The sequence below is a fragment of the Natator depressus genome, chromosome 1, assembly GCF_965152275.1.
Source record: "Natator depressus isolate rNatDep1 chromosome 1, rNatDep2.hap1, whole genome shotgun sequence".
Taxonomy (NCBI): domain Eukaryota; kingdom Metazoa; phylum Chordata; order Testudines; family Cheloniidae; genus Natator; species Natator depressus.
Genome location: NC_134234.1, coordinates 306,417,064 through 306,444,769, shown reverse-complemented (window position 1 = coordinate 306,444,769; position 27,706 = coordinate 306,417,064). Strand labels below are relative to the sequence as shown.

The following is a 27,706-nucleotide window of genomic DNA, read 5'->3' as shown; positions in this document are numbered from 1 at the left end:
CATAGTCTTGTAAAAGTGGTGACCATAATAGTATAGACTGTCACAAGCATTAATTGCACTGGCATCCAAAATGGGTTTTGGTAAACACCTCCAATGGTAAACACCTCCAATGTGATATTAATGTGCCAAAAGCACATACAACAACCATTCTGCACTTGCAGAGAGTGTAATTAAGCCTTTTTTTCACCAGGGCCTCTGAAATCAGGGTACAGTTTCGGAAGCTAAGGCAAAAGAGGGTACACGGGGTCCCCCAAAATAACAGTGGTAACAGTAACATTGTTTATGTCAATGTCATTTGGTGGCACTGGTATCCCAGTCTGTCCATGAATGTAGATTCCTGAGTGATGAAAATGTCTAGCATTGTGAAATTTTCCTGTACAGCCCACACTGACACTCATAAATCTGCCTCTGTGGTCCATTAGTGCTTGCATAACAATGGAGTAGTACCCTTTGTGGTTTATGTACTTATGTGCTCCTTGAGAAGGGCAAACTATGGGCACATGAATCCCATCAATACCACTACCAAAGTTAGCAAACCCCATTCTTTCAAAGCCAGCAATTACCTCTGGAATATCTTTAATGCCCACCACCTTGGGGTAAACCACACACCTGATTGCTTCAGTTATCTCTGCCACCACTTTATCGATAATCGACTTTCCAACCCCAAACTGGTTAGCAATGGACCTGTAGCAGGCTAGCCAGATTCCAGACAGTTATAGAAACCTACTTCTGTACTGGCCAGGCTGACCTCATGTGAGTCTCTTTTGGAGGGTGGAGGCAAGCTGTTCGCAAAGCTACAGAAATGTAGCTTTCTTCATGCGAAAGTTCTGGTCCCACTGCTGGTCATCCCAGGTCTGCATGACAATGTGGTCTCACCTGTCTGTGCTTGTGGCCCTGCATCAGAAGCAGCAATCTACATAGGGGGTATCAGCAGCTTTGCCAATTATACTGAGCAGCATCTGCCAGTGAGTCTACAATACCAGGATTCTCCTCTGCCACCGCCTCCTCCTACAGATCCATCAGGTACCTTTGGTGAGACAGAAAATGCCACTGAAATGTCCACCAGCACCTTGCAGGTGCTTTGCCAGTTTCCTGACACAGAAGGAAAAGCACAAGCAAGAGCAGTTCATCAAAAGGCACCTCCTGCACATTGCTGGCTCTGGTAGCTGGCAGAGCACAGAACACAAGGATTGCTTGGCAGGTTGTGTTGGCAGGCAGTTCAAATTTCCTGTAACATGCAGAGGGGGCAGTGGAGTTTTTCCCTAGTGCACCACCTTCCTAGAGCTAGAGCAGTGACATTGGTAGGGGCAAGGGTGCTAGGCAGTGTGGGATATAGTTATTTTGACTCAGGTCTGTGCACTGCAGCGTGGATACCAGAGCCTTAGGTTTCAGCATGGGTCAGAAAATTCTTAACCTACTGTTAAAATGCAATGTAGATGCTCAAGCCCAGGGTTCCTTGACACAGATCAGCTGACTCAAGTCCCACTATCCCTAGGCTTACGTTGCTGTGTAGACATACCCATACTCTTATTCTCTTGAAATGTGAAAGTGGCACTAACACACTTGGTTCTGGGAGACAGAGAACTTTAGGTCCAGCAATAGCAACCCCTATTATAGGGCTTGATCTTCCCCAAATTTATGAATGGAAAGAAAAATGCCAAGAACTACCATTATCAGAATTATAAATACTTGACTGATTGACTGAGGGAAGATAGCTTGGACCCAATATATATGTAAACTGGCCATTTCTACAACCCAGTCATAACAATATTTCATCTTAAATAACGTCTCCCAGAAAATATTCCACAGCACAATAGGCTTTAAGGGCTTAAGCCTGCAGTCCTTACAGGCAATTCTCCCGTTAACTCTAGTGGCAGTTTTGCCTGATTAATGACTGCAGGATCAGATCTTGAGCATGTATTCCAGTACCACTTTCAGTAAGTTCATTTTAAACTAACAGAGCATTTCTCTGTGGGAGAATGTCCTTTATTTTTAGTATGTTGTAAGTCTGAATTATTATGGCCTGTTTTTTTTTTTTTACAAGTCATATAATATTGAAACTTTACTCTAGGGTACAATATATATTGTGGAAATATTGGTGGTAGAAAGAGCCTTCTGTATTAGATAAGTGTTAAAGCTGACTCCTTGTTTATTATGGTAAGACTTTTTGTAACACAATGTACTTTTTTGGCTGTTGATCAAATTAAAATATCTCTGATTGATACAAATTGTTTCTCAAGTGTGCAGAGCCAAAGAGATGGAAAGCATATGATGGAAAAATGACTGAAATGGATACACGGTTTACACTACGTGCTAGAGAACTGCTTGAGATCTACCGCAGCATTAGTATGAAAGACCTCCCAAAAGATGAGAGGCTGGATGTGCTGTTAACACTCAAACATACAGTGAAGGTACATTTTGGTCTTCCCCTTAAGTTTAACTTTTGGTTATACGTTCCATACCTAGAGCCATAGTCATTTAATTGGTGCGGACACATCAGCAAGGTTTCTCTTGGCAAACAGTTGTGAGGATGTGGTGGCATGAATGTGGTGTGCTAACCAGTGCTATTTGTTAAATTAGGAAAGATCAATTTAATATACATTCAAGTTTCACTATCACTTTGTATGATAAGTATTCATTTCTTAAGGTAATTTTAAAGTTATAACCCTCCACTGTGATGTTAAATTTGTGTTAAATTTTAATACAGTTTTAGTATGAAGTTTAATAATTACAGTAATTGGATAAAACTGGGAGAGATACTTTTAATGTCATTTATTTTCATTCATTTTTTATGCTGCAGTATTCGAAATACCTTTTCAGAAACTTGGTTATGAAATGTCTCTTAGTTTGGATTGTAATTTTTCTGTCTCACAAACTTTGATTTCCTCTCCCTTTTTAGTGGAGAAAAAATTAACAGGATTTTTTTTTAAATTTCCTTGTTTGAACATCATGAAGGCACTCTGGTACCTTGGTGATGGTACTTGCACCTAAATAGAATAGAAGAGCCTGATCCTGATCTTATCGAAGCCAAAGTGAGGATTTTGCCTTGGCTTTGATGAAATCAGAATTGGGTCCAAAGTCAGAACAGCTCTAGAAATAGTGCTCGTTAATCAACTGCAGGAGCTTATAGTTTTTGGTTTTTGTTGTTTTCACAATAATAATGATCCAGATCAAATCCTGCATTCTGGGAAAACTGGAATTGCTGTAGAATCAGGATTTTTATTGGAGGAAAGAAGGCTGAATTTAAGCGGCATCATTCACCTGTTACCATCCATCTCCCTTTCTGTGTTTTTGAGATAGTGGTAGAGGAAGGTCGGTAGCATCAGAATGGAACATTTTTCTACTGTATAATTCTCTGTCAAACCTGCAGGGATTTCACCACAGAATATTATGCTGATTTTGTTGGTGTTATATATAACACACACACAGAGAGCTATATATGTATATATATATTTATCAGCAACGTCCGTGTTGTAACTTTATTTTGTTTGTGTAGGAACACGAGTGTAAACTCACCCATGAAATAGTGGAATTAATTGACAGAGAGGCTGATCTTATGATGCGAGGTGTGAAAGAATGCAATCTAGAAGGACTCAGAAAAAGAATATGCACATTATTTCTTCAGTATATTAAAACTCCAATCTTTAACCCTGAGGTTACTAGAGTACTTAAGGTATTTCTCCTTTCTATTATGATTCTGATATTTGTCTATGGTAGAGCTCACTATATGCTCAGTGTTTACAGGCAGAGAAGCAAAAATAGTCTTTCTACCAAGGAACTCGCAGTTTTAAGGATGGGCCGTCAGGCACAAGGTAACGGGAGAGAGGAAATGGGAAACATCATATGCTTTTTTCTTTTTATTAATATAAGATTGGCCATAGGTAGAACTGCAGGAGTGGGTTTTCAAGAGGAACTAAAATGTGGAAATGGTAGAAGCCGCACAGATGAGCTCAGGAAGGTATACTGCATGTATGGAAGATGACATGGAGGTGGGGTTTTTTTGAGATTCTAACCAATGGGTGCTCCGTGTGGGAGCATTGGCAGAGCACAAGAGCTGTAGGGAGTGAAGTAAGGTAAGCTTAGGTAAGTAGGAAGCAGCAGAATTATGTAGAATTTTGAAGGTGGTGACAAGACACTTACAATTGATGCAATATCAAATGGGGAACTAGTAGAGAGATTCAGAGAGAGAGACTTGATCAAAATGTTTAGCAGGAAGATGACTTTCACTGCAGCATTTTGTTTGGACTGGAGGGGGAAAATGAGAGTTTTAGGGAGGCCAAAGAAGGAAAAGACTGCAGTAGTCAACGTGGGATATAATGAAAGCCTGACCAAGAGACTTAGTTGCTGTATGCTTCTATAATAGTATTCTCAAAAACTGTATATTGTACAAAATTAAAGATGTTTGATAAGGCTTATGACCGCATAAATATATGTACAAATTACTATACTTACCATGCCATTAGAGACTATACTGATTCAGTGAAACAACTGATTCATTAAACAACAAGATGTAGTCTAAGATCCTTATCTTCCGGGCTCCTTGGTAAATAGGATGTAGTGGAGCAAAGTTGCAGAAATACCATAGTTGGATGCACAAATGGGGAAAGTGCCTATACTGGATAGTTTCAACACAACAAAGCCACATCCACCCCCTCTTAAAACTGTATGACCCATGATTCTCTCATGAAAAGGGGCCACAACTATGGAGTGGTGAAGAAGCTAGTGAACAATCAATCTAAGCAACCTGCTCCACTTCCCACTTAGACTAAAGTCTGGATAAAAAGCTTCAACCGTTTGACACAGATGCTTTGCTGAGCTTGGCTTCTCCTAGGTGGGTCCTGGATGGCCCCAGGATTCATTACGCTCAGTTTGCCTTGAGGGGGGTATGATGCTTCACTGGGCCTGGCGTGCTCACCTTCCCCTGAGTGGGCATCAGGTTGCTGCCTATACAGTTGCTCCTCCTGTGCTTGTAGGGTGGTATTGCTGCTGCTTCTGCTCTTTACATCTACTTTCTGCCTTCTTGCAGGCATATCGGCAGACTTCTTTTATTTAGAAACCAACAGGAGCTAGTTGAGTCCCCCATCCCTTGGGGATTTGTTGGCATCCAGGGTAGGGGGACCCAGTAAGCTGTGACTGGGTATCAGTAACCAGCATGTAGAGGCTATGCAGCAGCAGGTAGTAGGGACAGGGGACCTGGAGGCAGTAACTTTGTGGTAGTCAGGGCAGATGGCAGCTCAGTCATAGCCAAGATTTGTGGGGGTGAGATCTGTCTCTTCTGAGGAATCAGGTTATCTGCAGGTGGGTTAAACATTACAGATGTAGTTATGTTTGTATTTGGTGCCACAAGCCTTCTAACTGGCCTGTGCTACAGACAACATCACAAACAAGATGGCTGCTAAATGGCATCCAGGCGGAGGAGACAAGCAGAGGAGCACATTCAAAATGACAACTGGCCAAACATGGGGACTGACTTGCCAAGCTGATGAAAGTAGCTCAGTTAGAGATCTGGGCCTGGCCCCTGTCCACACCATTTCCCCACTGGTCCTGCAGAGCATGGTGACAGTGAAGAAGCACATATGACATCTTTATTTTCTTCTTTGAGTGCTTGCTCATGTCGATTCCATTTTAGGTGCGTGCGTGTCCACGTGCACAGTCTTCTGAGATTTTTGCCATAGCGGTATCTGTAGGGTTGGCAGTGGTGCCCTCTGGAGTGCTGTGCTCATGCGTCAGTATATTAGGCGCCGCCGGCCCTACACCCTCTCAGTTCCTTCTTACCATCCGTGACGGTTGGTTGGAGTGCCTTATCTTATATAGAACATTATCAGTTCTTAACAGCCCATTGTCTATCTTCTTTGTATATAGTGCTTAGGTACGTAGTTAGTCATTTAGTTAAGTGTTGGTTGTTAGTTTAGAATCCCAGCATGCCCTGTTCCCCAGGCTTCAAAGCATGTTCATCATGCAACAGGCCAATGCCTGTTAGTGATCCCCACAGCAGCTGTTTGACGTGCTTGGGGGAATCCCATATAAAGAACAAGTGCAGAATTTGCAAGAACTTTTGTCCCTGAACCCAAAAGGAGTGGGATATCCGCTTGAAGGCCCTCCTTTTGGAGGCTGCACTTCATCCGGCATCGAAGCTCCTGATCAGACTCCGCTCCTCGCACCTCATATCAGTGCAGAGCCCCCCACCAGCAACGGGCTCTGCCTGGCACTGTTCTTCCTTGCCAGTGCCCAGAAAGGGGCAAAAGAAAAGAAGCTCCCCAGCGCCATCAAAGGAGGGCACAGGGGCTCTTGGCAAAGGACCTAGTTCACGCCGCGCGCTCACCCCGGAGCTATAGGGGTACCACTACAGTCAGACACCCTAGCCCAACCAGGGATCTGCCTGTGACTCCTGGGAGCGAGAGGGGACCCCAGCTGCCACTGGCACCTTCAATGCCCGAAGCTGCCCAGGTGGCCAAAGACCTCATGGGCCTGCCGGTACCGCAGACTCCGCTCCAAGAGCTAAGGCCCTGCAATGTAATCCAAGGGCAAGCCAGCCATGGGACCTCCCCCAAGAGAGTGGTGGATCGCCATCGATCCCTGGATCGTAGGCCTACATCCCTGTCCCCGCAACCTAGGACTCTGGTCCTGCAACCTCTGTCTCTGGCCAGAAGACCCAGGTCTCCAGCACCACGCTCTCCTTCCACGAGGCATGGAACACAAGAATCGAGGCACTGATCGCTGTACTCTTAGTACTGGCTAACCTCTTGCCAGAGATTTCCCAGGAGCAGGTCTCTATCGCCTAGACGATCTCCCAGGCATCGGTCCCCACCGGCGCGGGACCACTCGCTGTCGCAGCACTGGTCTCCGCTGCCCCAGTACCGCTCGACAGACAGATGCTGATCTCCACCTTCTAGGCATCGGTCTCTGCCAAGAGTCAGATGGCAGACACAAGCTTCCACAGACCCATCTTGGTCACCGGAAGGGGAATGGTCCAAGTTGGAACTGGAGTTCAGCCCCTGGCCAAGAAGGCATGGATCCCCATCAACCCTGGAAACTGGAACAACATCAGTGGCAGCAGCATGGCAGCAGGGCCAATGGTCTGCTTAATGGCCTTGTTGGAACCCTTGGGGCATGCCGATGATGCCAGTTCCATATTCCCACCACTCCTTCCTGGCATCCTCGGACAAACCATCCCTGGCACCACTGACACCAGGTTCGAAGCACAGTGCGGAGCCTGAAACGAGGGCAACACAGCAGGATGCCTAGACAGCCCTCCCCAGAAGGGGAAGGGGGATCCACCCGTCCCTCTGCGATGCCCTCGTTGTCTTCCTCACCGGACAAAGCGGTGGCAGCCTTTCCCAGACTGATAATCTGACTGACTATTTTAAAGAGCACCTGGCTCTCCTTAAAAGGGTGGCTGCCAACCTAAACCTGGAAATTGAGGAGTTGGAGGAGCCTCTTCCACTACCCTGGCCCGCATCACGCTACCAGTCCACCCAGGGGTCCTCAAGATTGCTAAGGTGTTATGTCAGACCCCCTCTTCCACTCCGCCCACTTCCAAAGAGGTGAAAAAGATGTATTATGTCCCCACAAAGGGGTTTGAATACCTCTATACGCACCCACCAGCTGGGTCACTGGTTGTGTCCGCAGTTAATGAGAGGGACAGGCAGGGTCAGACGAGCGGCACGCCAAAGAAAAAAGACGCCAAGAGACTGGATCTTTTTGACAGAAAGATTTATTCGACGGCCAGCCTGCAATTTTGTGTATCTAATCATCAGGCCCTGTTGGGCAGGTACAATTTTAAGACTATGAGGCTCCCTTGGCAAGTTCAAGGAGGCCCTGCAATAGGACCACGCACAGGAATTTGTCACGATAGTGGAGGAGGATAAAGCAGTTGCAAGAGGCCTCCAGGATGGTCTGGGATGCTACAGACTCGGTGGCCAGGGTTGTGGCCCCTACAGTGGTGATGAGGTGCAACTCTTGGCTGCACTCCTCAGGTTTATCCCAGAAGATGCAGTCTACTATTCAGGACCTCCCATTTGAGGGAGCAGGGCTCTTCTTTGAGCTCACAGATGCAAGGCTGCACAGCCTTAAAGAGTCCTGTCCCACCCTACGCTTTCTGGGCCTCCACACTCCACAGCGGGCTAGAAAGCAGTTCGAGCCTCCTCCATCTCCACCTTCTCTTTCTCTTCCTCCTCCTCCTCCTACGTCCTGGTGGCCTTCATGACATGGCACCTATAGGAAAAAGGACAGAGACAAGGGGTTTAAGTGACGCTGCCCCTCGTCCTCCCATTTGCCTCTCAACTGGGCCCTTTGAGACACCAGAGAGGCCAGACACAGTCATTCTGAGGGTGCGCTTAAGAACAGCACCCCAGTCAGATTCCAGGATCCACCCTCCTATTTTTTCCTTAATCACCTGCACCCCTTCTGGTGATCTTGTTCACAAGTAACCTTGGACCGTTAGGTGCTCGACATAATATCTTGGGGCTACACCCTACAGTTCCTGGCCGCCCCTCCCTCCGACCCTCTTCAGGGACCCTTCTCATGAGCAACTCCTATGTCTGGGGGCAGTAGAAGAGGTCCCTCGGGAAATGAGGGGGAAGGGGTTCTACTCCCAGTATTTCCTAGTCCTGAAAGCGAAAGGGGGCCTGCAACCTATCCTAGATCAGCGACGCCTCAATAAGCATCTCAGAAAGTTGAAGTTCCGCATGGTCTCCAATTACACAGGCTGTTCTTCCTTTTTTCACTTGGCCAGTGCCATTTCCAATTCACGGCACTGCCCTTTGGTCTCTCATCAGCCCCGAGACTGTTTACAAAGTGCATGGCACCAGTGGCCGCTTACTTGAGGCGTTGGGATGTCCAGTTTTATCTGTACCTTGACAAATGGCTCATCAAGGGCTGTTCCCGGGATGAGGTGCGATGTCATCTCAGTGTAGTTCACTCCACCTGTCATAATCTAGGTCTGTTAATAAACGAGGAAAAATCAACTTTAATTCCGGTGCAGCGCAATAGAGTTCATTGGGGCAGTCCTCGACTTCACTCAGGCTAGAGCTTTCCTCCCCAAGGCCTGATTCTGAGCCATGACAGACTTAATCTCTTACATGTGAGCCCACCCTCTCACCACCAGGTTGTTGGGCTACATGGCAGCCGGCATGCTTGGCTTCATCTTAGACCTCTACAGGCCTGGCTGGCATCGATCTACATCCCCAACAGACACAACATAGACTGCGTACTCAGGGAACTGGACCTGCATCCTGTTGTCCCTCACATGGTGGCTGCATCCTGTGTCGGTGTTGGAGGGAGTCCCCTTTGCGGCCCCATCTCCGTCGGTGACCTTGGTCTCTGATGCCTCGGACCTGGGGTGAGGGGCCCATCTGGGTGATCTCAGTACGCAAGGACGTTGGTCGAGTCATGATCGCCTCCTCCACATACACATCAGAGAGCTCAGAACAGTTCTCTTGGCCTGCCAGGCTTTCCTGCCTCATCTGAGCAGCAGGGTGGTTCAGATCCTGACAGACATCACCGCCTCAATGTTCTATATCAACAAACAAGGCAGAGCCCGCTCATCAGCCCTTTGCCAAGAAGCTCTCTAGCTATTGGACTTCTGTGTTCACATGTCATTCATCTCATAGCTGCACATCTCCCTGGGGCCAGGAACATGCTAGCAGATCACCTCAGCAGGACCTTCTCGTCTCCCCACAAATGGTCTCTATGAGAAGTTCCCCCCAGGGTGCGACTTGGAACTGGAGTACCACTGAACCCACCGACCACTAGCCTGGGCTCCCACTTACCCTGTAATGCTGTGACAAGCTACAGACACACTCCCGGTCTCACACTTTCACCAGCTAGCCACAAGTTATGATTTCCACACACTGGTTTTAGACAAAACAAAAACAAGTTTATTAACTGCAAAAGATAGATTTTAAGTGATTATAAGGTATAGCAAATAGACCAAAGCAGATTACCTAGCAAGTAAACAAAAATGCAATCTAAGCTTAATCTACTAAAGAGACTGGATATGAGTAGCAAACGCTCACCCTAATTGTTGTTTTAGGCAGTTTGCAAAGATTCTTGAGGAGCCAGCTGCACTTGCTTGTAGCTTAAAAACCCCAGGCATTCCTTTCACAGGCTAGAAATTCCTCTAGCCTGGGTCCAACCCTTCTTCCCTAGTCCAGTCCTTGTACCCCAGGTGTTTCCAAGAATCGATTTGGGTGGGGAGTCAGTGAAGAACCATAATGATGTCACTCCCCTGGCTTAAATAGCTTTTGCATATGGTGGGAATCCTTTGTCTCCAAGCTTGGTTCTCATGTCTGGTCAGTGGAAAAACAATTGTATTTCAAGATGGAGTCCAGTACCAGGTGACTTGGTCACATGTCCCCGTAGGGTTACAGCAGCCATGACTCGCAGGCTATTTGCAGCAGCCTCAGGAAGGCTCCCCAGGAAGGCTTCCTGGTGGGAGATTAGCTTCTTCTTCTAAGACCTATTGTTCTTCCTAGTGGCCCTTCCCAGCCAGCCATTTAGACTGATTGCATTCTGCCCAGTGGACGTTCCCCAGGTGTAAACACGTTTGTAATAGATGCATAGACAGTATTCCTAACTTCAGAAACCAAAAATGATACATGCATACAAATAGGATAATCATATTCAGTAAATTATAACCTTTTCAATGATATCTCACATGACCTATGTTGCATAAAGTACATCATAGTTATTCCATAACCGTATCACAATAATATCTCTGTGAAGAATATGGGGCGTAGTGTCACAATCTCTTTTTCCGGAGATGGTCAGCATCATCTTCCAGAGGTGGGGGACTCCTCATGTGGACTTGCTTATGTCCAGGCAGAACAGAAAGTGCCATGTTGATTTGGGGGATCAACAGAGGTTCCGTGTCAGATGCCTTTCTGCTCCTGTGGTCGAGGGCCCTTATGTATGCCTTCCCTCCAGTATCATTAATCCACTGAGTCCTCATGAAAATCAAGAGGACAGGACAAAGGTTATCCTCATAGTGCCAGCATAGCCATGCCAGCACTGGTTCTGCACGCTGCTGGACATCTTGGTGGCCGCCCTGTTACAGCTGCCACTCTGGCAGGACCTGCTGTCCCAAAACCATGGCAGTCTTCTGCACCCAAACATGGCAGTGTTACATCTGATGGCTTGGCTGATGCATGGTTGAATGTGGAGGAACATGAATGTTTGGCCCATGTGCAAGAAGTCCCGTTGGGCAGCAGAAAGCTCTCTACCGGGGTGACCCACATGGCCAAATGGAAGCGGTTTACATGATGGACCTCAGACCAAGGTGTTCAGCACAAGCAGGCCTTGCTGCAGTTGATCCTGGATTACCTTCTGCATCTCAAGCTCCGGGGTCTGTCTCTTTCATCTATTAAGGTCCACTTGGCTGCCATTTCAGCCTTCCATCCTCCACTCCAGGGCAGGTCAGTTTTCACTCAGGACATAACAGTCAGGTTTCTAAAGGGCCTGGAGTGACTTTACTCCCAGGTCCAGGACCCTGTTACTCCTTGGGACCTGTATCTTGTGGGGTCGCAGCTCATGGGTCCCCCTTTCGAGCCTCTAGCTTCCTGCTCCCTTCTCCCCCGCTCCTGGAAGGTTTTGTTCCTGGTCGCAATAACATCTGCCCGCAGGGTTTCTGAGATTACTCTTACCTCTGAGCGGTCCTATACGGCATTCTACAAGGACAAAATTCAGTTGTGTCTGCACCCGGCTTTCCTGCCCAAGGTGGTTTCACCGTTTCATATGGGCCAGGACATATATTTACCTTTCTTCTTTCCAAAACCTCATAAGTCGGAGGAGGAGCACAGATTGCAATCTGTGGACGTCAGGAGGGTGCTAGCCTTCTACATCGAAAGGACCAAGCCGTTTCGTAAATCAAGGTAGGTGCCAATCCAGGATATCTGCAGGGCCGCTTCCTGGTCTTCCGTCCACACGTGTACGTCTCATTGCACATTTACCCAGCAGGCCTGAGATGATGCTGGCTTCAGTATAACAATATTGCAAGCCGAATGATCATGAACTCCAAGCCCACCTCCGGGGATACTGCTTGTGAGTCATCTAGAATAGAATCGACATGAGCAAGCACTTGAAGAAAACAAAACGGTTACCTACCTTTCGTAATTGTTGTTCTTCGAGATGTGTTGCTTATGTCCATTCCATTATCCGCCCTCCTACCCCTCTGTCGGAGTTGCCTGCAAGAAGGAACTGAGAGGGTGTAGGGCTAGCAGTGCCTAATATACCAACGCATGAGCACAGCACTCCAGAGGGTGCCACTGCTGACCCCATAGATACTGCCAAGGCAAAAATCTCCAACGATTGTGCACGTGGACTTGCACACATCTAGAATGGAATGGACATGAGCAATACATCTCAAAGAACAACAGTTATGAGACGTAGGTAACTGTTTTTTCTTCCCCTCTGCATGCTTTTATAAAAAGGGGAATATTTAGCCCTTGTGATTTAATCTTCACATGCCAAAATACTAAGGGGCCCATAATCTTAGCTTTTATCTTTTGATTCATGTGACACATTGCATTTGATAGGTTACATGGTGATTTACAGCCGTCCTGTTTTGCTGTTTTTCCCCATTTAGTTGTATTTCTACAGTTGCTTAGTATCTGTTTGCATACAATTAATAGTAATTGCTTTGGACCAAGGAGGGCAAACTACAGCCCACAGGCCAGATCCGGCCCGTCAGGGCTTTCAATCCAGCTCACAGGATTGCCAGCCCCATGGCGCAGCGGGGCCAAGGCAGGCTCCCTGCCTGCCCTGGCCCTGCTCCACTCCCAGAAGTGGCCAGCACCACATCCCTGCAGCCCCTGGGAGCCGGGGGGGGGGGCAGAGAGCTCCATGCACTGCCTTCGGCTGCAGGCACCACCCCCCACAGCTCCCATTGGCGGGAACGGGAAACCGGGCCAATGGGAGCTTCGGGGGTGGTACCCGCCTGCCCCATCCCACCCCCAGGAGCCACTGCTGGACATGCTGGACACTTCTGGGAGCAGCACAGGGCCAGGGGAGGCAGGGAGCCTGCCTTAGCCCCGCTGTGTGCCGCTGCCATCCAGGAGCCACTTGAGGTAAGCAGCGTCAGCTCGGCGCCCGCACCCTGAACCCCTCATGCACCCTGCACCTCAACCCCCTGACCTGAGCCCCCTAAACCTCTGCCTTGAACCCCCTGACGCACCTATTCTTCACCCCAGCTGCCTGCCCTGAGCCCCCTCCTGCTCTCCGCACCCCCTCTTGCACCCCAACCCCTTGCCCCTAGCCCCTTCCTGCACACCACACCCCAAACCCCTGCCCTGAGCCCCCAATCCCCTGCCTTGAGCCCCCTGCCACACCCCTTCCACACCCCAACCCCCTGTCCTGAGCCCCCTCCTGCACTCCACACCCCCTCCTGCAGCCCAACCGCCAGCTCTGAGCCCCCTGCTGCACACCTGCACCCCCTCCTACACCCCAACCCCCTCTTCTGAGCTCCCTGCTGCACCCTGCACTTCCTCTCACACCCCAACCCCCTGCCCCAGCCCTATATTCATGGCCCTGCATACAATTTCCCCACCCAGATGTGGCCCTCAGGCCAAAAAGTTTGCCCACCCCTGCTTTGGACCATAATAGCTGAGGTCTTAATCTATTCCTACAAAATCAGTTGTTTTATTCTTTAAATATTTTTAATAAATACAATAAGAGCAAAAGATGTTCAAAAATAGCTAAACTGATTTTTTAAAATTTCAGATAAGTATTGCTGACTCTTAAACTTAAAGGCATGTTTAATATTAATGTTGCACACTTAGTCGCTTATGTGGGCCGAGCTTATTGCAAACTCCAAAGGCTCCTTGCATTCCTCCATTCCACCCAACAAGCTCCCTTGTGCCACTCTCCCATCTCCATCTATTTTGGGGACTCCCTGCAACATCACCTTTTCATGCCTGGAGCTCTATGTGCTCTTCATTCTGTCCTCTGCCACATGCCAGGATTCCCCAGTCTGTCCCCCATCAAGGGTTCTGTGTCTTCCCTTTCCCTCCACTCTTCTATACCAGAGTTCCCCTTTCTCTCCACCCCCCACTCCCCATGCCATGTGTACACATGCATTCTCCAGTGCCCCCTATTGTTCTCTTCCTCTTATTAATCTTTTTGTCTATGAGATAAGTCATTCAAGGTGTCAATACTTTAAACCATTGGGAGGACAGGCAGAAATGAGATAGAGATGTTGTTGGAAGGTGTTAATGGGTGGCATCAATCAGTTTTTTTTATCTATAGACAATTAAGCTATGACTGGGCTAATCAGGTGGCAGGTCTCCATGTGTCCCCCGTTTTTCTCATTTAGATTTTCTGATTCTCCCCCGTATCAATAGGATATTGGCCAGTGATGTCTAGAACATTCCCTGAGAGTTGGGAATTGATCAGATGCGGCATTCAAAAGTTATTGCACTATGTACAGACAGAGGAATGCCATCAAGTTCCGTGTAAACCCTTAGCAAAAATTAGCCAATAGGTGTATTGTGTACTGTAAGGCATTATATGTTCTTGGTAATGTTAAAACCTCACTCATTTAATAGGAAGACATTCAGTCCTATATATATATATATATATATATATATATATATATATATATAAAAGAGCATCTTTCTTGTCATCCTTCTGCAGGTTCCACCAGATCCATTAAAGCTCTATAAAAACATTTACTTCTGTCATGGTTGCAAGTGCTACTTGCCCTCTACTGAATTCTCTGTGCCTGCTAATTCACGCACTGTTGGCAGGTGTCACCGTTGTTGCAAGCTCGATAATGAGGCCCGGCGTCGAGAAGCCTTTTTGAAATACAAGCTTATGCTAAAAAATCTCAGAAAATCTGAAGCTGATTACCAGGATGATGCTAAAATCGCTTATATAGTTCAGGTACTGTGTGAAAGGATAGTGCTGATAGTGAATATTAATGTGTTTGTATTGAACAACATTTTTTCCTGTTTTTGTGTATATATTACTGATGCTAATGGCAACTGGTCTAAGTTGTCACATAGGGTGGTAGTTCTAATTTTAGACAGTGATAACCAAAAACTACATACATTTCTTCCTATGATATGGAACAAATGGTTCTCTCTCGAATAGATGAACACGAAGAAACAGAGTTGCTCTTAGTATCTTAAAGTATGGTTAGACTTTCAAAAGTGAATGTAAAATAATAAAAACAGGAAAGAGGAAGGAGGGTCTAAGAACAGGACCAGGAGTCAGGAGATCTGAATTTATTCTTAGTTCTGCTACAGACTGCCTCTGTGATGCCAAGAAAGTCACTTAACCTTACTGTGCCACTGTATCGTTTATAAAATAAGGATAATTTGTAATGGTGTCCTGAGAATTAATATTTGTTAAGCACTTTGAGATCCTTGGATGGAAGATGTTATAGAAATACAAAGTATTATTTATTTTATTAAAATTACTAAAGTCTTGCATTGAGTTTTTGAGGAAAGAAAAAGCAGAGAAGTCCAGTTTTGAGCCTTCAATCTTACAATTAGTAGATTTGTATCTAGAGGTTTCTGGATTTATTTTTTATTTTGCAAATATTTGTTAGAATTAAGATTTACTAAAGTTAGTTTAACTTTTCTAAACTGTTTAGTATCTTCTATAATTCTTGGCAATTATGTGATTTATCAATGAACATGTTAACATTTGGAACAACCTCCTCATTCACACACACTTAACCTTTTTTTTAAAAAAAAATCTTAGTTTTTAGTTAAATTATTATTATTTCAGTTCAGTTAAATTATTAGGTACTCTCAAAGCACAGTTTATCTAAAGTAATCCAAAAGCCCAAGATTAGCAGAACTTTCTCATGGGATTAGCACTAAGAAACTACAGTATCAACAATAGAAGCACACTTTTTGACTATTTTCAGTGTGTAAAACATATTTCATATATTGTTGTAGTGCTTTACCAAAAAAACTATAATAGAAGAGGATTAGGCTTCTACTATTATCCATGCCTATGTTAAGAAATACTATATAAGTAAATAGATTATACAGATTCTGTTTGTTCTTATTAAGTACTTTTCCTGTTTAAGAATACTAAAAAGAGATTGTTTTTATTCTTTGTATTGGCACTAAATTACTGCTCGCCTTAAAATTTGGCTGTTCTCCAAAGCTCTATGACAAATTCTCACTCTTGGATCTCTGCTTCATGCATGTGACTAGTGGAATTTGCCCAGCTAAAGTCTTAGGCTGACAAGCAATAACAGGCAGGTCCATGCCTACCTCTGCCTGGAACACTGGTGGCCACTAAATGCCCCCACTCATTACTTCCTTTTTAATGACTGACAGCAAGGAGCTCACCTCAGCTGGTGATGGCAGCCCAGCCTTGGGAACTTCACAGTGGCATCTGTGTATAGGGAGTCCGTGCTTCCTCTAGTACTACCTATGCAGCTGCCACCCAGGTTCGTTTAGTATTCTGAACATGCATCAAGGAGATGGTGAGGATAACAATGAGTCTACTAGAGGAAGCACAGACTCCCTATACACAAATGCCACTGTGAAGTTCCCAAGGCTGGGCTGCCATCACCAGCTGAGGTGAGCTCCTTGCTGTCAGTCATTAAAAAGGAAGTAATGAGTGGGGGCATTTAGTGGCCACCAGTGTTCCAGGCAGAGGTAGGCATGGACCTGCCTGTTATTGCTTGTCAGCCTAAGACTTTAGCTGAGGAAATTCCACTAGTCACATGCATGAAGCAGAGCTCCAAGAGTGATCAGATTTCTTTTGAGACTGGATTTCTGTACATTGTTGGTTCTGAAGCTTAATGCTAAACCAGTGGAAAGAATTCTAGCTGATACAAAATGTGGCTGTCCACTTCCCTTGGTTTCGGCCACCATGAACACATCAAAATTCTTCCAATGTGAACAATAATTCTGGTTATGATTCAGTCAGCTTCCACTGCCAGTTTAAGGTCTTGATCTTAATCTTCAAAGCAATTAATGGGTTAGGTCCTAGCTACATTCAAGATTGAATTTCCATCTGTGAGCCACCAAGGCAGTTGCACTTCTTTGGGACAATGAAAATCACAAAGCATTTCAGAGTAGAGGTCAAAGCAATCTTTTGAGAGGATACAGCTGTGGAATGGACTTCTAGAGAAGATATAGATTAATCTTTTGAGGGAATACAGCTGTGGAATGGACTTCTAGAGAAGATATAGATTAATCCATAGTCTGACCACCTTTAGGAAATACAGCAAAACCATCCTGTCAGATCAAACTTTTCCACCATAACCAGAATGATTTTTCTTCAACATCAAATACCCCTCTTTTGAAGGGAAGAACTTATTTGTAGCAAAATTTCTTTAATCCGATAAGATAGAAGAGCTAGGCACTATTGCCAATCTAAATTACTTGCAAGGATCTCATATAAATATGGTGAAAGGTGGCACTAAGATGACAACAAGTTCAGGAAGCTTTTGTGGTGTGCAATGTGGCATCAAAAGAAGCTACTGTTTGGAATGGATGCTTGCTGATATGTCTTGTTGCAAGTGTCTGAATTTCAACAGAAAGTACAACAATAACTCAAGGACTTGCTATGAAATGGAGGGAACATATTTTGAAAGTGAAGGTGGAGACAAGACCAACCTTAGGAAGGCTAAAGAAAGTGAGGCTTGTGGGACCAACTTTAACGAGGTTCAGTAGTGTGGGAACTCTAGGGTACACAGCCTTAGCACAACAGAGGCAAAAAGCCTTCTAAGCCCAACACGTTCCAAGAATCCTTTTGTTTTTCCCCAAGTCAAAGGTCTCAGTGGGAGCAGGACCAGGTTTTGGATTTAAAAGCAAGATGCATGAGAGTATAGGATATGACATTTTGCAAGAGTATTGGCTTGGAATGATTCCAATCATCCACTGTGAGGAATCTGATTTGTTAACATGTAAATGCCATTATTTAATTAAAGTCAAGTGATTTCTTTTTGGGAGAAGGGGAAAAGGACCTACTTCAAGTGCTTGGTATGGAAGAAACCTTATCTCAAAGTCTGTTGATCTAGTAAAGATCAACTTTTGACTAAATCCTTCCTTCATTTTTCCATTACTCCAATGCAGAGAAAACTTGGTGATGGATTTGTGACACTCTGTACCTCGGGGGAACACCCAGTGCCCCCATGTTAGGATAATAGAATATTAGGGTTGGAGGAGACCTCAGGAGGTCATCTAGTCCCATCCCCTGCTCAAAGTAGGACCAACACCAACTAAATCACCCCAGCCAGGGTTTTGTGAAGCCGGGCCTTAAAAGCCTCTAAGGATGAAGATTCTACCACCTCACCTGGTAACCCATTCCAGTGCTTCACCACCCTCCTGGAGAAATAGTGTTTCCTAATATCCAACCTAGACCTCCCCCACTGCAACTTGAGACCATTGCTTCTTGTTCTGTCATCTGCCACCACTGAGAATAACCTAGCTCCATCCTCTTTGGAAGCCCCTTTCAGGTAGTTGAAGGCTGCTATCAAATCTACCCTCACTCTTCTCTTCTGCAGACTAAATAAGCCTAGTTCCCTCAGCCTCTCCTCGTAAGTCATGTGCCCCAGCCCCCTAATCATTTTCGTTGCCCTCAGCTGGACTCTCCAATTTGTCCACATCCCTTCTATAGTGGGGGGACCTAAACTGGACACAATACTCCAGATGTGGCCTCACCAGTGCCAAATAGAAGGGAATAATCACTTCCCTTGATCTGCTGGCAGTGCTCCTATTCATACAGCCCAATGTGCCGTTGGCCTACTTGGCAACAAAGGCACACTGCTGACTCATATCCACCTTCTCATCCACTGTAATCCCCAGTCCTTTTCTGCAGAACTGCTGCTTAGCCAGTCGCTCCCCAGCCTGTAGCGGTGCATGTGATTCTTCCTTCCTAAGTGCAGGACTCTGCACTTGTCCTTGTTGAACCTCATCAGATTTCTTTTGGCCCAATCATTCAATTTGTCTAGGGCACTCTGGACCCTATCCCTACCCTTCAGCATATCCCTCTCCCCTCAGCTTAGTGTCATCTGCGAACTTGCTGAGGGTGCAATTCATCCCATCTTCCAGATCATTAATAAAGATGTTGAACAAAACCGGCCCCAGGACTGACCCCTGGGGCACTCCGCTTGATACTGGCTGCCAACTAGACATTGAGCCATTGATCACTACCTGTTGAGCCCGACAATCTAGCCAGCTTTCTATCAACCTTATAGTCTATTCATCCAATCCCTACTTTTTTAACTTGCTGGCAAGAATACTGTGAGAGACCGTATCAAAAGCTTTGCTAAAGTCAAGATATATCACATCCACCGCTTTCTCCATATCCACAGAGCCAATTGTAAAATGATTGTGTGGTATCCAATGCAATGGATGTCATGTTGGGTGTCTTCAGAAGGCTCATGATGCACTAAGCATTGTTGTTACAGTAATGTATAGTAATGTTATAGGTTATAATTTCATGTATGTAGTTCTGAGCCTGAAAATGTATCCTCATAGCTTAAAATAAGCCCAGGCAAAAACTCTGCAAGAGCAGAAAGGCAGTTCACACCTCATCAGTACAGGTATGGGACAAACCCAGCCCAGACTCTCAGGAACAAAGGATGCTGGTGTAGGTAGCAATAAAAGGATCTGTTGGACTCTCGAGTGAGTCATCCCCCTCCTTTGGCCTGTTTGGGACTTCGATGAGGTAATGTTCACCTGACTGTGAAGGAGGGGCAGGAAGGGAGCAAAGCCAAGAGGGAAGAAAGGACATGATAAAAAGGAGAGAGTGCCATGCTCTTCCTCTCTCTTCCACCTACATTCGTGTGGTTTGGGAAGGTTTGGAAAGTGTTTTGACTGTGGGGGTAATGGAACACCTCCTAGTCGACCTGCTCCTTAGTAATGATTTTTTCCGTGTAGCTCAGGTTAAAGTATTTGCCTGCAGCAGGAGGGAGTGTTATGCTGGGACCCGCGAGGGAAAGGGTAAGGTCTCAGGAACTGCTGAGAGAATGGGAGAGAGTCTCCTTGATTCTTCTGCAGCTGGGAGAAGCCACATGCTTCCAGGTGGGAGGGTGGTAGAGACCAACTCCTGCACTGCAGCTGGAGGCAACACCACATCAGGAAGGGATGGGGATGTTATGCCTGCCAGGGAGAGAACTGCCCAGGTTGTTAGCTGCCAGCAGGTCACAGCTGAACCAGAGGGATAACAAGCCTGGTACATATCAATTTCTTTGTTAAATTGACGAACTCATATAAGCTTGCAGTGTCCAGCCGGCATAACTGGTTGCAAGACAGAGGTTCCTAGGGTTGCATCTGGGACCGGAGATATTGGCTAGTGTCATTCGGTTGCACAATCCAAGGAGCATCTTACATCCTAGAGGCTATGCGTGAACAGCTCAGGATTGGGGGTTCTCACAGCAGAGCAGGGTAACACTGGCTCCCAGAGTCAAGGATTGGAGTGACCTAGCAGATCACCTGTCCAGATAACACCAGAGGGGAACGTCACAGGAGCATTATAGAAAAGCTTGCCAAAGTTCAACTTTAACTATGGCCCCAAACCATTTTTTGCTTCACAGACTATTTTTAAAAACTTAGTGATTTCAGATGACTAGTAATAAATGAAACAAAGTGAGATCAGTATGGGTGAATCATAACTTTAGAGGGGGAAAATATCAGATTTAAGGCCTGTATATACAGAACTTACAGTACAAACTGGCCAACCACTAGCTATTTTTAAATCCTGCAGCACCACCACAGGATGTCACAATCCCATGGGGGAGAATGAGTAACTATATCACTACACAATAATTAACTCTTTGTAGGATAGAAGAAGAAGTGCAAAAAGCCTGTCATGCTTATCCTGGGGATAAGCCTCTTGATATTGTGCATTCTGGGTTACTTGTGTTTTGCCCCCTCCCAATCCTTCAACCCAAGTTATTCTGACTGCATGCTGAATTTGACTTCAGTAACATAGCACGGTACCATAACTTACTTATTAAATTTTAAACTAATTGTGAACTCAAAAATACAAAATATAAAGGACAAGCATCAGTTATATTTATTAATGAGCAGGGACCAAACAAGTAGGGATGAGCATACAAAGGAGCAGAGAAAATGTAGATTAAATATAAGCAAATTAATTAAATTAATAATTTAAAATAAGAAATTAAGCAACCTGTCAACACAAAGTATAGAATTGCCATCAGCAGAAATAATCCAGAGTAAATTAGAATCTCATTTTTAGGGATGATCTAAGAAGAATTAAATCAACCCTGCCACATGACACTGTAGTAGGGTAGGCTAGATGACTCAAATTCACCATTCTCTACCTAAAATTATTCTGTGGCACGTACACAAAATAATTCTAATTCAAAGCATTTCCTAAGTGGTGGATAGGTTAGGTGACTTTGCTGGTAGAATTAAGCATGCTTTATTTTTCTCAACCTGCTTTCAATTACAGCAAAAAGATCTACAGTACATGGTGGAGAACATTTGGGGTTGTCAGTCAGCTCTTAGTGCCTGGGATGATCTCTATGATTTGGTTATGGTCAGATGGGATAAGCACTGTGAATGGTCTCCATGGAACACGGTCCTCCTCACTAAAGATGAGGCAAAAGCACATCTTAAGCTGCATAACCTTCAAGAGGTAAAATGGAACTAAAGCAATTTTTCTTCTTATATATTATATTTTTCATTTTATTGGAATCTTGTGACTAAAATTTTGCACTTAGACCCTCTGCATCTTAATTGGCCCATTATAACTGCTTCATAAAAATAGTCCTGTAAATAATGACTACCCTTTTGTTGAGATCTTAGTAAGCTTGTCCACATCTGCTTTTTCAGAAGGATGACATTTAAGTGTCACTGGCACTTATTTGATTGATGATCACCTGCAATTAGACTATAAAGCTTATGTGCTGCTCTGAGTTGATGATGTCACAAAATCTGCTATTCTCTGTGGTTAAAGATAAATTAAATTAAAAGAATTTAAGGAAATCCTTGAAACTACTGCCTTGAAACGGTTACATATTTTGTCAAAAGAAAAGTCCTCTATCTAAAGATGCAGTAGCCTGGCAGAGGTCCCACTCTGAGGAACCTGGACTTAATACAGTGGAATATTTAGTATTCCAAAACTCAAGAGATTACTTAAGAACTAGATGTATCAGGTAAAATGGGCTACAGTATTTCTTCTCTAGGCTACTGGTTTATGTTGGTAGTGACCTAAGGTCATTGCCATGTAGTGGCTGTTTGGTGGCCAGTTCAGTTCTCAGTGGCACATGACCATATCATGAAGCACCATCTCAACACCAGTTGGCATCCTTCTTGGAAGTCACACCAGAGAACAGGAGGATTAAATGGGCATAGAAAATGAACTATCCTCTCATCCATAGAAATTAGCCTTTCAGAGAAGCAAATCGGTGGAAAGTGTTGTGGAAACTTGTGCTGCCAGCGCCCATGATATACTTTTTTCTGTGCACACCCAGCTTGGGTTTCACTCTGACACCTTTTTGTGAGCATTACTTTTTAAAAGATAAAATACATTTCAAACGGGAATCTATGAGTTCCTTCCTTGAGTCCTCAGGCAATTGGGATCTCAATTACTCCTTTGTGCATATTGGTGTTTATATAATTGACATTATCCCTCTTGCCCTCTGTTTGGCAGGCAAAGGTTTTGATTGTGTGGATATCTGGCCTGACTGTACCAATCTTGACATCATTAGACAAGGGAACATTCTCCACCAGCTGAGGCCCTAAATTTGTTTGTGTTTAAAATGAAAATTAACCTCACCCAAAATATTTTCATGATCTTTTACTTAATTTCAATTTTAAAAATTTAAACATTTCCCTTCTAATAGCTATCCATGCTACTAGTGATGAAAATAGGGAGACCAAGAGACTAACATTGCATTTAATATCATAGTTAATTTGTTTATGATTGTGTGGATTGCTAATCACTAGAAATTTAGTAAGGTCTGTGAAAGTGATTTCATTAACAACACTCCTGGATTGAACTGCAATCTGAAATTCCAGTCCTGCTTCAATTAACCCACAACACCCTTGGTGTATTTAACCTAATTATTCTAGTATCAAATTAAATATAATACTGTATTTTGCAGACATTTCTATCTTGCAGAATGTTGGGTAGTTGATTGAACTTCTAGAAATAGAACACTGGATCAAAACCAAGGCTGCATAAAATGCTACAAAATGGTTTTAAATGGTATGCCTGATGAGCATTTATAAAAGCTTCAGTCTGTACCAATTAAGGTACAGTTCCCTTACATATTAGCTTAGAAACACACAAGTTTAAGCATTGCCAGTCTCCTCTTGATTTTCAAAATTTTAAAATAATAAAAAAATAAATTCACATTACGCAAAAGATAATAAGGAAATGGAGAGAGACCTAGTCTGGGGAGATGCTGAATGATTTAAAAGGAGTTTAAGGCAGTCATCACTTCACAGGAGGCCTTAAAAGACTGCTATACAGGACTACGTTCTGCTGTATCTTACTACATTAAGTAACATGTCTGGATTTGAATGTTACGATTTGGTTTGTTAAACAGTTTGTAGTTCACTAGTGCAGTGTTTATACTGTACTGGATATACAGCAACATATAGATAAGAAATTTTGATTGCATTTAATAAAATTTGGATTTTCTTACCTTTCAGGCATATGAAATGGTATTTATTCACAGGATAAAGCACAAACATATCCTGTCAAAGAACTATTTTTCTCAGATTCCAGAGATGGCATCATTTTTGCATAAAGGTGATGATTTGGCTCACACAAATGAACTGTTAATAACTAAGCCTATCCCCACTGGTTCAAAAGCATAACTCTTCAGACATAAAGCTGTAATCTGAATTATTGTTTAACATGACTAATTTAATTGGAGTAAAGAATTGTCCCGTTTCATCTATAGATTAATTGTACTCGGGGGACATGTATCAAGATAAACTTCCAAAGATCCAATACTCTGATCCTGACCACTTATTGTAATAATTGCATTTATTGTTCTGTGACTGCAAGTGTGTTAAGTTTCTAAACACAGAAAAAAACATTTTTAGAATACAGTTTGTAAAATTTATCATAATCATTCCATGAGCTCTTCAAACCTGAGGTTGTCTTCTTGTATCCTTAAGTGCCTACTGCTACTGCAATATAAATATTGAGGAGATTTAGAGAATTTCCTTTATACACAATTTCTATTTTAAACATTATTTAAACATTTAAACATTATTTAAACATTAAACATTACTAATAAACCTTTTTATAATATTTTAATTCATTTCTTCTGTATTTTAAACAAGTGAGGCCTTTTGGTAAAAAAAAATACATAATCCACATTCATCTACAGATTTCATTACCTGTCCAAATATAGGCCCTTTATCTTGCAAACATTTGTGCATAGGAATAACTTAACACATGTGGGAGTAGTCCCAGTAAGCTTAATGGAACTACTCATATGTCAGTGTTTGTAAAATTGTGGCTGTATTTTGTAATACCAAAAATAGATTGTTTGGAACATGTTAATCTCTTGGTTAACTCATCTGAAGGTACAGCAGGAGTCAATTTTCTCCCTTAAATATGTTTACTTATGTCATTTTTCCCTTTGTATTTCTATTACATATAATTCAATAAAAAGTTACATAAAATTGTTCAAAAGTTCTTTCAGTTGTTTCAAACCACTATATTAGCCATTTCTTTGGCCCCAATCCCCAAGGACTTACTGCTTTGACTAGTATAATTGCCTATGGTGAAGTGTAGAGGCACTTAAAAGTTGAAATAAGTAAATATATATTTAGCAGCAAACAATATTAAAATGCACTGTGCATTCACCAGGGACTTAAGACCAGATCTAACCATGCCTATTAAAGTCAACAAAAGTATCTCCATTTACTTTAATAGGATTTGGCCTCTAGGCTGCAATCCAGCAAAACACTTAAGCACAATTTTAAGCACATGAGTAGTCCAGTTGACTTAAGTTCTTTGCTGGATTTGGGCCTTAATACAGGACTGGATGCCAGGAACGGGCATCTAGGAGCCAGAAAACAGGCTCTTTAAAAAAAAAAAAAGTTGAGGGCTAAAAGGTCCAGTGTCCTTCAGCAGCAGCTGTGGGAAGTACAAGTTGTGGACTACAAGCTGCGACATGTTGGGAGAACTTCCTGGTTCTTGCCAAGAAGTACCATTGCTCTCGAAGCAGGAAGTTTCAGCACGGACTGAAGCTGTGAGAACAAAGCAAGCCAGCAGAGAGGACGCTGCTGGACTGTTATCCTGTTCTGCGTTTCTTTACAGGTAGGACCAAAAAGGCTTAAAAAGAGTACCCTGAGAGGAGTTTAAATGACAGAAAATTAGAACATTGGCTTGTTTGTGTTGGGGTTTAGTTATTGTGGGAATTCGAACATATTTGTAAGAGGGTTGAGTTAAACAAAGTCCCCTCGGTCCTTCCAGCAGGAAGTTTCAACACTGACTGAGCACAAGGCAAGCAAGCAGAGAGGAGGATGTTGGACTGTAATCCTGTTCTCTGTTTCTTTTCAGAATAAAACTTTATTCTTGGTGGTTTGTCTAAATAGGTCTGGTCTGAGGTGATACACATGGATACATAACACAGGCCGAGTTTCCTAAAGTTGCGTAAAAGCCACAAGGCAGACTTACCCTATCTTGAACAACTTCATACTGGGTCAGCGTACAGGAGAAGCGAAAGCATGAATCCTGTAGATACGATTCCATCCTTTGATAAATGAATATATTATTTTTCTTAAAAAGTAGCCATTAAAAAAAATAACCCTCATATCTGGTCCCCAAGGAGCATGAGGGAATTAGTTCAGGCAAATCTGGACTCAGCTGCTGGTCTCATAATTTGTGTGTGTCATCTACATTTGAAGACTGTAGAATTCACAAGAAAATAAGTGTTTTGGTCCAGTGGAAGAAAGCTCATTTGTACAAATGCTTTGCCTCCTGGTCTTTTGTATACCTCTGATTCTTTAACGATGTTTTCTGTAGTATCTGTTTAGTCATGCTGTATAGGCTTCCCATGTTTGTAAATTGCTGCTAAATTCTGTTGAAACTGAACTGAATTGGATACTTCACTGTTATCTGGGACATTGGCTGGCTGATGGACTCATTGAGAATGAAATTTCTAGCCTTTCAGCTCACAAAGGCTAGGAGACTGCATTTGTACAAGGTCAAAGCTTCGGTCTTTCACTGCAGTCGTGTTAAAGAATGGCTGTTGAGAGCCACTGTGGGCTCTCGAGGGTTGAATTTTGGAGGACGAGAGACACCAATACAGAAATTAATGAAAAAAATCTGACAAATGTGCTGGTAATTTGAAATCCCAATTAAATCACATCATTAGGATGGAGCAAAATATAGCCATCATAAATCTGAAATAGAACAACATGTGCTAGTGTCATTTAAGCACTCAGGTAGGACTGCAATAAGCATAGTATACAAACCTAGTTAGATGTGGCCTGTTATTGTTCTTTTAGAGCAAATTGTTTTAGCTTTTCTTTATTGCTGCTTTCATTGTCTTCTACATTTTAAAATGTTTTCCCATACAATTACTGGAATTACCATAGTAAGAAGAATGCTTTTCACCTTTTTATGTCTTATAACATTGTTTACAATTATATGTATGTTATAAAAAAGATTTTTACTTTAGGATTTTTCTCTAATCTAGTTAGCTGTTTGTATGGTTTCTGGCTGTTAATGTAAGTTAATTCACAGATGCCATCAAAATGAGACAAACACCAACCTGTTGATCAAGTATTAAGAAAAAAGAGCTTTTGCATATCCAATAGCAGTAGGGGAAGGTAAAGCTGACTGAAAGGGGTATGAGCCAGGTTCAAGTTATTGTGCTCTCCAAGACAGAGATCAGTGCTCTTTTTATATCTTATTTGGTTCCACATAAATGCATAATCTAGATCCATTTTAACACAACATTTAGTAGTTCATTGAATGGCCTCTGCGTATTCCCACTCTTGAGTGCTCCAACAGGCATAGCTAATATAGAGCTTGTCTACATGGGGACACAGGAAAATTAATCCTAATTAACTAAAGGTGTGAATTTAAGGTGGGTTAGTTAAACTGCATTAACCCCCTGTGCAGACACAGTCATTCAGAACTGAAATGGCTTTAATTCCATTTAGTTTAATTATCTTTGGATTTGAAACTCCTATGTGTAAGTGCACCAGCAGGGTCTACATGGCCCAAGTAATGCTTACTACATTAGTATGTTTTAGAAATCACACCTGGATAGTGTACATTACCTCACCATGTAGACAAGCCCTAAATTTAATCCAAGATTATGTGATTAAGAAGGAGGTGGGGGTATAAATTGAGGATCTGTATCTGCATTTCAAACCAGGAAGTCATTTCAAGTAGGTTTTAGAAATAATGGATGTTCCTTTTATAGTTTGTCACCTTAAACTGTTTAGGTCAAAGACCTGCAGCACGGTTGTTTGAAATACAACAATATTTGTAACATTTATTTATATATTGTCTTGAATATACAAAATGTAACTTGCTAGCTAATTAATTCTCACTACACTTTACCAAAGAGGAAACTGAGGCAGAGATACAGAGACTCTCAAGGACACACAGCGAGTCAATGATCCAACTGGGATTATCGCAGGATTTCTTGCCTTTCAATCCTCCCTGAATATTAACTCCTTTTTGCCTCATTTCCTTTTACTCCCTTCTCCCCAGACCTCTCTTGCTCAATGAAGTCCCTTGTTTTGGTACCGTGTCCTTTTTTCCAAACCCGTCCCCACGT

The 27,706-nt window shown here is 43.5% G+C and overlaps 1 protein-coding gene across 3 annotated transcripts in view; it reads left to right on the top strand.

The window, feature by feature from the left end:
* Positions 1–24,051, top strand: part of IQUB (IQ motif and ubiquitin domain containing) — a 54,465-nt gene extending 30,414 nt beyond the window's left edge. The window contains exons 9-13 of one of the 3 annotated variants that reach the window (XM_074942345.1): positions 2,241–2,411; positions 3,497–3,673; positions 14,629–14,877; positions 21,391–21,576; positions 23,601–24,051. In XM_074942345.1, coding sequence (XP_074798446.1) covers positions 2,241–2,411; positions 3,497–3,673; positions 14,629–14,877; positions 21,391–21,576; positions 23,601–23,768 — 951 coding nt within the window. In that variant the 3' untranslated portion in view covers positions 23,769–24,051. The remainder of the gene's footprint in view (positions 1–2,240; positions 2,412–3,496; positions 3,674–14,628; positions 14,878–21,390; positions 21,577–23,600) is intronic. The other 2 variants (XM_074942344.1, XM_074942346.1) reach the window with 2 other exon arrangements.
* Positions 24,052–27,706: the final 3,655 nt, after the last annotated feature.